The sequence below is a fragment of the Triticum dicoccoides genome, chromosome 4A (genome assembly GCF_002162155.2).
Source record: "Triticum dicoccoides isolate Atlit2015 ecotype Zavitan chromosome 4A, WEW_v2.0, whole genome shotgun sequence".
NCBI lineage: Eukaryota > Viridiplantae > Streptophyta > Magnoliopsida > Poales > Poaceae > Triticum > Triticum dicoccoides.
The window spans coordinates 697,559,868-697,568,781 of NC_041386.1; the positions used below are offsets into that span (position 1 = coordinate 697,559,868).

At 44.6% G+C, this 8,914-nt stretch overlaps 1 protein-coding gene, 1 long non-coding RNA gene and 1 pseudogene across 2 annotated transcripts; 2 read left to right on the forward strand and 1 right to left on the reverse strand.

Annotated features, from left to right (window-relative positions):
• Window positions 1-1,128: 1,128 nt before the first annotated feature.
• On the forward strand, window positions 1,129-4,435 carry LOC119289764 (cytochrome P450 704C1-like). The gene is made up of 6 exons (XM_037568990.1): window positions 1,129-1,642; window positions 1,972-2,187; window positions 2,564-2,848; window positions 2,931-3,269; window positions 3,391-3,591; window positions 4,004-4,435. Exons 1-6 carry the CDS (start codon window positions 1,298-1,300, stop codon window positions 4,187-4,189), a joined length of 1,572 nt encoding a protein of 523 aa, XP_037424887.1. The 5' UTR covers window positions 1,129-1,297; the 3' UTR covers window positions 4,190-4,435.
• On the reverse strand, window positions 1,510-5,467 carry LOC119289766. Its single transcript, XR_005141607.1, has 5 exons — window positions 4,570-5,467; window positions 3,496-3,568; window positions 3,219-3,351; window positions 3,006-3,085; window positions 1,510-1,752 (listed from the first exon to the last, which is right to left on the reverse strand). It is a non-coding gene; the product is annotated as an uncharacterized LOC119289766 (long non-coding RNA).
• Window positions 5,468-5,959: 492 nt separating this feature from the next.
• LOC119284127 lies at window positions 5,960-8,346 on the forward strand (annotated as a pseudogene).
• The last annotated feature ends 568 nt before the right edge of the window (window positions 8,347-8,914 follow it).

The following is an 8,914-nucleotide window of genomic DNA, read 5'->3' on the forward strand; positions in this document are numbered from 1 at the left end:
TAACCAATATTTTTCTCTCCCGTAGGAACTCATAGTCATATGTGCTAGTTCTAACTAATGATTCTCTTATCGGGCATATACGTGAGCCCATAAGAGATACTCCCTCTGTACATAAATATAAGACGTTTTAGAGACAACCACAAAAACAGAGAGTATACCATAATAAAAGGACAGGAGAGATATGTATGGACACAATGCAGGAATTAGAGACATCAGAACATTAGCAAACACTTTTTCGAGGCTTCTACCAACAAGTCAGGTGGCTCATGCCTCAGACACAAAGCAAAACCGGCAGGACTGCTAAGCTCCATATGGAACTCGGGCTGAATTAAGTCACTAGTGCGCCAAAACCAGTTGCCTCACAAAACTGAAAGGTGGAGGCGGGGAAATGAATTAGGGTTCAAAAGGCGGGAAGCGGGGAGAGAACGCTATCGTCACCCGGCTCAGCGCATCTTCGGGATTCGAAATCTCGTGTACCATACAATATTCTTATGCAGCCTCTAAACGCTCATCCTCCAAAGAGGTGAACTCTTCCCCCTGTCACATAAGAAAGGTTGGCCTAGGACATGTATACAAGCAGATAAATCCAGCAGCTACGTCATATAGGTGTTGCTGTCAAGTTGCCGTTCCAGTTAATTAGGATGCAGTATTCAGTTTTGCTGAAGTCATGCCCACGGATTCAGCTATGTCACTACCTCTCCGGATGTAGCTATGTCACTACCTCTCCGGATGTCCTTTCTTCTGTTTGCTGATACAAGTATACCACAATGCAAATTACTTCTTAACATACAACAATGCTCTATAGAAGATTTAGAGAATTATGGGCACTGTACTAGCCAGCACTGCCAGTCTGCCCCAACATGTCGGCGGACAATTTACCAGTACCAATTTTTTGATGAATGGGAAGTTGAATTGTGGTTGTCCTGAAACAGCAGTGTGACATGGTAAGAGCGAGAGATGTGCTTATGGAGATCTTGGTTGCTAGGAAAGCCTTTCAAGTCAAAATGATATGCACAAACTCTTACCAAACTCTATTTGCAGACACAAATTCATATTCGGTGACTGATCAGCGCATAGGAATTTTCTCCCAAGCCATGAAGATAGTTTGAAAACAAGTTACCCATTTTCTACGACACTGTCCAAAACCTGAAAATATAGAAACATTCATGTCATTGTCCTCTCCTAGAAGACAATGACATTGACCAAATCGAAACAAATACAGTGGCACCTCGGATCACATATATAAGATGCTGAACATGGTAATCTTACTCTCAGCAAGCAGCAGCTAGCGCTGATCATGGCACCCCACCTCTCCTCCCTCGCTGCATCCGCGGGCATATGTGTAGTCTCAGCTCTCGCCATAGCCCTGTTGGTGATCACCCTCTACATCATTGGCATTATTGTATCCTTTGCCGTCTTCTGCATCAGAGAGTTCACCCAGAGAGCCCATGACCGGCCGCCGCTCATCGGGACCGTGTTCCGGCAGCTCAACAACTTTGATAAGATCTTCGATGAGCATGTCAAGTATGCGCTCATGCACCCTACCATCAGGCTCGTCTATCCTGGGCACAGTGAGATCTTAACCGCCGACCCTGCCGTCATCGAGCATGTCCTCAAGACAAACTTCAGTAAATACAGCAGGGTAGTTCTCCTTGCTTATCATATTTGTTCCTCCTCTCTTTCTTGCTAACCAATAATATGGTGGATTGGTGGTAGATGGTTCAGTCTACATGTCAGATGTTAAACTGGATCCTGCAAATTTTAAACAGAGGATGGTCAACAGTCAAAACTTGAGTAGTCTGTAGAACATATTGTCATGTGCTATCAACCTTTGAATTCAGATTCATGCTAGTCAGACTAATCATATACGTGCTATCTAGAGATAAACTGAATGCCTGTGCCAATTTGCAAAAAGTAGAAGACAATACTGAGTCTGACTACAATTTGACAATGACAGATCCTATTTCACAGGGGGCCTTCAACACAGAAATCGTCAAGGATCTCTTTGGAAATGGGATTTTTGTGACAGACGGGGACAAGTGGCGACACCAGAGGAAGCTAGCAAGCCACGAGTTCTCAACCAAGGTGCTACGCGACTACAGCAGTAATGTTTTCAGAATGAATGCTGTAAAACTGGCAGAGAAGACCTCATCTGCTGCAGCTAACAGAATTACCATAAACATGCAGGTACTTCCATGATTATCATCAATATAAATAGGATAATATTTTAAGTGCTAATATCGTATTTATAGCTTTAATAGTTCAGTCTACGCCTGTCAAATTTACTTTAATAAGCTACAAAAGAGAGAAGCAAATCAAATCCTAGACCTAAACGGCTAAACAAAAATTCAGTTAGCTATTCTTCGCAAATAACAGGGGTAAACATAGTTTCTTCAGAACTTCTGAATTAGGCTCTGCATTACTCTGATTTCTAAGTGAGCCAAGTAAAGATAAAAATTAATTGACTCCGAGTTTGAATTTTGAGGTAGCAAACTTGTACCAAAAGCTGACTGACTTGATGTGCATTTGCTGGCAATTCTCTTAATTTCTACCATTTCCTCAGGACCTTCTGATGAGAACAACTATGGATTCAATATTCGAAGTGGGGTTCGGTTTTGAGCTTAACACGCTATCTGGATCAGATGAATCCAGCATTGAATTCAGCAAGGCCTTCGATGAGGCAAATTCTCTTGTTTACTATCGGTATGTTGATATGTTCTGGAAGCTGAAAAGGTATCTTAATATCGGGTCTGAAGCTAAACTGAAAAATAGCATAAAGATAATTGACCACTTTGTGTTCCAGTTGATCCATCAAAAGAGAGAGAACATGAAAAACATAAGTGGCCATGTAAGCAAAACTGTACGGTAGTTTGTTACAACTATTTCAAAATTTTACATATGTTCAATTCTATCTTTTATGATAAATGCAGAAAGCCAGAGATGATATACTGTCAAGATTCATACTGGAAAGTGAGAAGGATCCTGAGACGATGAACGATCGTTACCTTCGTGACATAGTCCTCAGTTTCCTGATTGCTGGTAAAAACACCACAGGGAATACCCTTACATGGTTCTTCTACATGCTCTGCAAGAACCCAGTAGTGCAGGATAAGGTTGCCTTTGAAATCAGAGAATATGTTGAGTGGGCGCAAGAAGATACCAGCATGCAAATGTTCACTGCAAGATTGAAACAAGGTGCTATTGACAAAATGCACTACCTCCATGCTGCGATTACTGAGACTCTCCGGCTGTATCCTGGTGTTCCGGTGGTACAAATGATTCCTCTTGCTATTCATCTTAAGAGTATTGTCCAAATAACAAGTCCAGATAGCTTCGACATTTAATTTGGATCTGGCATACACAGTAATTTATTTTGTGGTACACTTTCAGGATGGTAAGATGGCAGATGAAGATGATGTACTGCCAAATGGCCAACGAGTAATAAAAGGAGATGGAATGAACTACATGATTTATGCCATGGGGAGAATGAAATACCTTTGGGGTGAGGATGCCGAAGAATTCAGGCCTGAAAGATGGCTTGTGAATGGAGTCTTCCAGCAAGAGAGCCCTTACAAGTTTATAGCTTTCAATGTAAGTACTACAGAGAAGACATGATTAGAGAGCCTATAATAATTTTACTAAGTGAACATGTCTAATTAATTAACAGATTAGGTTTGTGATGGGAACAACCTAGATACCCACCAAGAGTTGGCCAAGAACCTAGAAAACAGTAACATCAGTGGTAGTTAAATCTGGCCATCAGTTCCTAAAGCAGAAAATCGAGTATATAATATTGCATTTCAACTAAAGTAGGGAACACCATGCTACTCAACTACTAATCACTTGTGCTTTCAGAAGAGTACGGCAACTAACAGCAAGCAGTTACCAGACCCTAATATAAGAAAGTTGCATGGTTTAAAATCACTTCTCAAGTTATAAATTCATTTTTCCTTTAGAGTATAAATAACCATTTTCATTTAACGAGTCTTCTTCCAATGATCAGGTAGGACCTCGTATCTGCTTGGGGAAAGAATTTGCATACAGACAGATGAAAATTGTGGCCGCTACACTGATACAGTTCTTCAGGTTCAGACTGGAAGATGAATCCAAGGGTCCAATATACAAAACAATGTTTACTCTCCACATGGATAACGGCCTCCATCTATTTGTGTACCCCCGTGAAATTTAAGCTTGGACATCAGAACAAGCTACTAGATCCTCTGTTGTTCCACTGAACTATGTATGTTATCAACATCTACCTTTTCAAGTTGTAAAAATAAATGTCACCGGTTGAAGTTAAATCCTGGTTAGTCAGATTATCCGTACTATTTACCTTTGCAAGAAACAGAGTAAATTAAACTGTCAGAATTTCCCGCAAAAAAAAAAATTTAAACTGTCAGAAAGCAGAGAGATATCCAGACTGGTGTAATGTCAACCCCAAATTTGTATGTTTTGGATGCCATTCAGCTAAATTTCCATTTACATGAAATTTGTGCTGATCCTAGCTAGGTAATTTTCCTCCATATTTAGTTCAGAATGCATCAGACTGTAGGTGTTCAGTGAGCATACCAGGAGTATGAACCTGGATCGTCCCCCAGATAAATGTCATGCATAGAAGTACAAACAGATGGAACTAATTCAACTGCCGTGTCGTCATATAGATGTCGCTGTCAAGTTGCGAGTCCTTGACTTCCAATCCACTCGAGAATTAGTTTTGGTCTCACCACAATCCAGTAAAGTGGTATTGTGTCTCCATCAATTCCAACACTCTTGTCTCATTTCAGTTTTGTGATACATCAAACACTTGCAAAGCGTCTAGATACATAGTTGACCAAACTGAATTATTAGCTAATTAAATAACATCATATATTCATCTATAAGTGTCTTTAGTGCCTCTAAACTACAAATAACCAGAGAAAGCGGATATTAATTATTCTAGACAGAGTCAACCGAACTCTTTTATTCCTTTCCTGTTGCCGATTGGGGTCTATGCAAAGACATTGCCATTTTTGTTATCTGTTTGTGCATATACCAGCAAAGACGCCAACACCCTCAATACTACATAATACCGGCAACAAATACACTGGCCTCCCTTTGTACAACGATCGATAGGCTGGACCAGTCACTTGTGGACACCTATCAGGCCAGATGTCCCCAGGTTACGGAAACTGGGACTAAGTAGTCACTGGCCTCCCCTTTTTTCTCTCGGGTAGTCAGGAGGTTAGCCTAGAGATCAATTCCAACACTCTTATTTCATTTGAGTTTGTGATACATGAAACACCTGCAAAGAGTCTAAATACATATAATTGACGAAAACTAATTTCTTTACTTAGTTAATTGACAGAATATAAGTAGACAAAGTGTAGTCGGTGCCTCTAAAGTCTAAACTAGAGACAAAGAGTAGAACGCTGCACACCATACGGAGCAAGTGGACGTTATTATAGATAGACAGAGTGTTAATATAGATAGACAGAGTATGCCCATTGGCCACTGCTAGGCGCCGGCGCGCCGGCCGAATTTTCGGCCTGTCGGCCCCCAGCCGTAGGATTAGGCCACGTCCTGCCATTGATTTCCTCTGTTTCCTCACGCATCTGCTTTGGATCTCGTCCGCGTTGACCAGCCGATTGCCTCCATGGAAGACTCCGTGCTTGCCGTCGCCTACGCTCGTCCTTGGCTGCTCGTGTTTGCCGATAACCAGCGTCGCCTGCCCTTGTTGTCCCGGCTGCCCGCGCTCGCCGGCCATCCGCTCTCGTCCCTCAACTGTTCGCCTTCGTTTGCCAGCAGTCGTGTTGTGTCCGATGCAGCACGGCCGTCCCAAAAATCCTGGAGTTGTCCTAGTATCACCGATGTGGTCATGGCAACCACGGTTGCCGGTGCTAGCATCCCGAGCTGCATGTGGTAGCAACTCCGGTGGCGTCGTGTGGCCGTCCGACGATCGTGCTGGTTCCAGCAAAAATCCATGCCGGATGTAGCAAATTATGTCGCCGGATGCAGCTCCGCTGCGCTCACGCTCAACTGCTTCCAGCAAAAAGTAAGACGGCTGTAGCGATTTGAAGCAGCGATCGTAACATTTTTTCTCCCTGGTTGCAGCTCTGCCGCACCGATGGTCGTACTCGTTACTCGATTGGTTCCAGCAAAAAATGATTCCGGATGTAGCAAATTATGTCGCTGGATGCAGCTCCGACGGCCGGTTCCCAGCACATAGTCTCTGCGATGTAGCAAATGTGGTTCTGGTTCCAGCACATTGCATAGCCGGTTCCAGCACGGCCAGCCGCCGGTTGTAGCACCGCGACACTGTGGTCGTAGCAGTGCACAACGCCGGCCGTAGCACTGCCTCGCCATGGTTGCCATGGCTATAACCCTCGCTGTGCGACGAGACCGTGGTTGCAGCAAAAAAAACAAGCGCTACCACTGGCTCGTTGGCAGCCTGCGCAAGGTGGGGATAGAGAGTAGCCTGCGAGATGCGGGAGAGAAACCTGCGAGATAGGAAGGGAGAGCAGTCTGAGCGAGCATGGTGGGTGGTGGGGAGAGAGAGGAGCTGTGCTAGTGCTGGAGGTGGGAGACGATGTGAGGTAGAGAGGAAGAATCAGAGGAACGAGTTGGACCGGGACTAGATAAGGCTGCTGGATGCATGTTGGTGTGTGGACCCATAGGAGATCCACGTATGTGGAAGGTGACCGGCGCGTCGTTCGGCCGGTGCGCCGGATGTAAACGATTCCCATGCCCATCCGCATATTTGCCGAGAAAAATGCACCGTCAGAAGGGCCAGTACCCGATCTTTATTAAGATATACTACCTCCGTCCGGGTTTAGAGGTCCCGATAGCCACCCAACATCGTCCCGATAGTGCCTGCTTCTCGGGGTGAGCGTCGGGGTGGTGTGCAACGTCATGTTCCCCGAGTGGCTCATCACCGTGTGCTCTTCACCGCGTTCCTCTCCTTGGCAACGTTCAAGACATACGGCACCGGGCTGAAGCGGTGGCGAGCGGAGTCGGCAGCAACGGAAAGGGGGGTGCTTGAGGGAGCGAGCACCAGGGAGGGCGCCGAGGAAGCGCTGCTTATTGGCCAGAAAGAAGGGGCCGGCCATGGGTATCACTGGGTGGACTTAGCGGTGCTTTTCTCCGTCTGGCTTTGCTTCTTCGTCATTCATCTCTTCATAGGAGGTGAGGGTGCCAAGGTATGATAATCTCTCGACTACAGAATCCTGATTCCTGAGTCCTGACTGTTCCTTATCATGCAATTAACTTTTTCCATCGTCATGTCTTCAATCCTCCAAATTAGTAGTATGTTTCTTAACTAAAATTTATGAGGACTGGACACTTCCATCAGGGGGCCTTTGACATAAAGCCATGCGGCGTTGCATACTGGCTCATCACAGTCGCTCAAATCCCTGTCGCCGTGGCTTTCACGGCATGTATCGTGCACCAAAAAGGAAAATCGCAGACTCAGAAAAGCCAAGTGGTTGAGCTGGTATGCTGCAACAGCCAGTCTCCAAAAACACCACCTTTCTTCACTTGATCTGCGATAACAATTTTTCCTTTTCTGTTTGTCTGACGACACACGAAGGCAAGTTCCATGAAGAGCAGGCTGGACGCTTTGCCGGTGTACGCCTTCCCGGTGGCTGCTCTGCTGACCGGTGTGATGGGCGGACTCTTCGGCATTGGAGGAGGACTGCTTCTCAATCCTGTCTTGCTCCACATTGGAGTGCCCCCAAAAGTAACTCTTTCTTTTTTGGGTGTTAATGTCTTGCTCAAATCAACAACTAACGGCAGGCTCCGTAGTTGATAATTTTGATGGTTCTGATTCTGATTTTATTTCTCAGACAGCGTCAGCGACGACAATGTTCATGGTCCTCTTCTGCGCCTCCATGTCGATGGTCCAGTTTATAATCCTGGGAGTTGACGGGATCGTGGGCGCGTTGGTCTACGCCCTCACCTGCTTTGTGGCTTCCATCGTTGGGCTGGTCGTGATAGAAGGGGCCATCAGGAGGTCGGGCAGGGTTTCGCTCATCGTCCCAATGGTTGCTGCCATCTTGGCGCTCAGCGCCGTCGTCATAGCTTGCTCCGGCGGGGTCCATGTCTGGGCGCAGTACACCACCGGGCAGTACATGGGCTTCAAGCTCCCATGCTAAAGCAAGAAACTAGAAGGGATTAAGCACGCTTAGCCGTGCAAGGGAGATCCGAGTTGTTCCAATAACCTTTTGTTTATCACGCTCTGCCGCACTGTTAAGGCAGTGGGTTTGATATAAATTGTACACTTCACTATGCTAGGATGTTTAACTAGTGAAGAGTTCACATGTAACACTTACACTATTTCAACTGCTAAGTTTGTGAAACAAATATTTTCGATATAGACACGACCCATGGATTGTATTGTTATCCTAGGATTATCCTAACAGGTCCTGAGTTAATGAAAGGTGAAAAAATGACAGATATGAAAAAGAAAATCTATAATGGATTGTGAATATGCATCTAAATTGTGTCATAACAAATGTACAATGGTAAGCAATGCAAATACGAGGCATAAATACGGCTTTAGACTGAGAAATGTATATCATAGGTACCTCATGACAGGCGTGTACATTGGTCGGATAAATGAAAATCTGTGTAAGATAAGAGACAATCAACCAACTTGAGCACCAGGTGTGACCTACAACAGTACATAACAGAAGCGGTAATAAGTGTCAATACTAATTTACTGGAACGATTTGCAGCAGGAACAAGTTCACACATATCAGCAACAATGGGTTTACTAAAATATATGCACTTTACAGAAAGAAAGAAAAAAAAATCTTTGACTTGTCCTGAAGTTGCATAGTTAAGCACAAACACACACCAGCAATCAGCTCAATTAGAGTATCCATGTGTGGTTGCTCGATTAGAGTAAACTAAAGAGGCCTTCTGAGAACTAGTTTTT

Coding starts and splice junctions, on each gene's coding strand:
- LOC119289764 (XM_037568990.1), top strand. CDS start 1,298: ATGGCACCCCACCTCTCCTCCCTCGCTGCATCCGCGGGCATATGTGTA. Junction 2,188..2,563: donor GAATTACCATAAACATGCAG/GTACTTCCATGA, acceptor CCATTTCCTCAG/GACCTTCTGATGAGAACAAC. Junction 3,270..3,390: donor TGTATCCTGGTGTTCCGGTG/GTACAAATGATT, acceptor GTACACTTTCAG/GATGGTAAGATGGCAGATGA.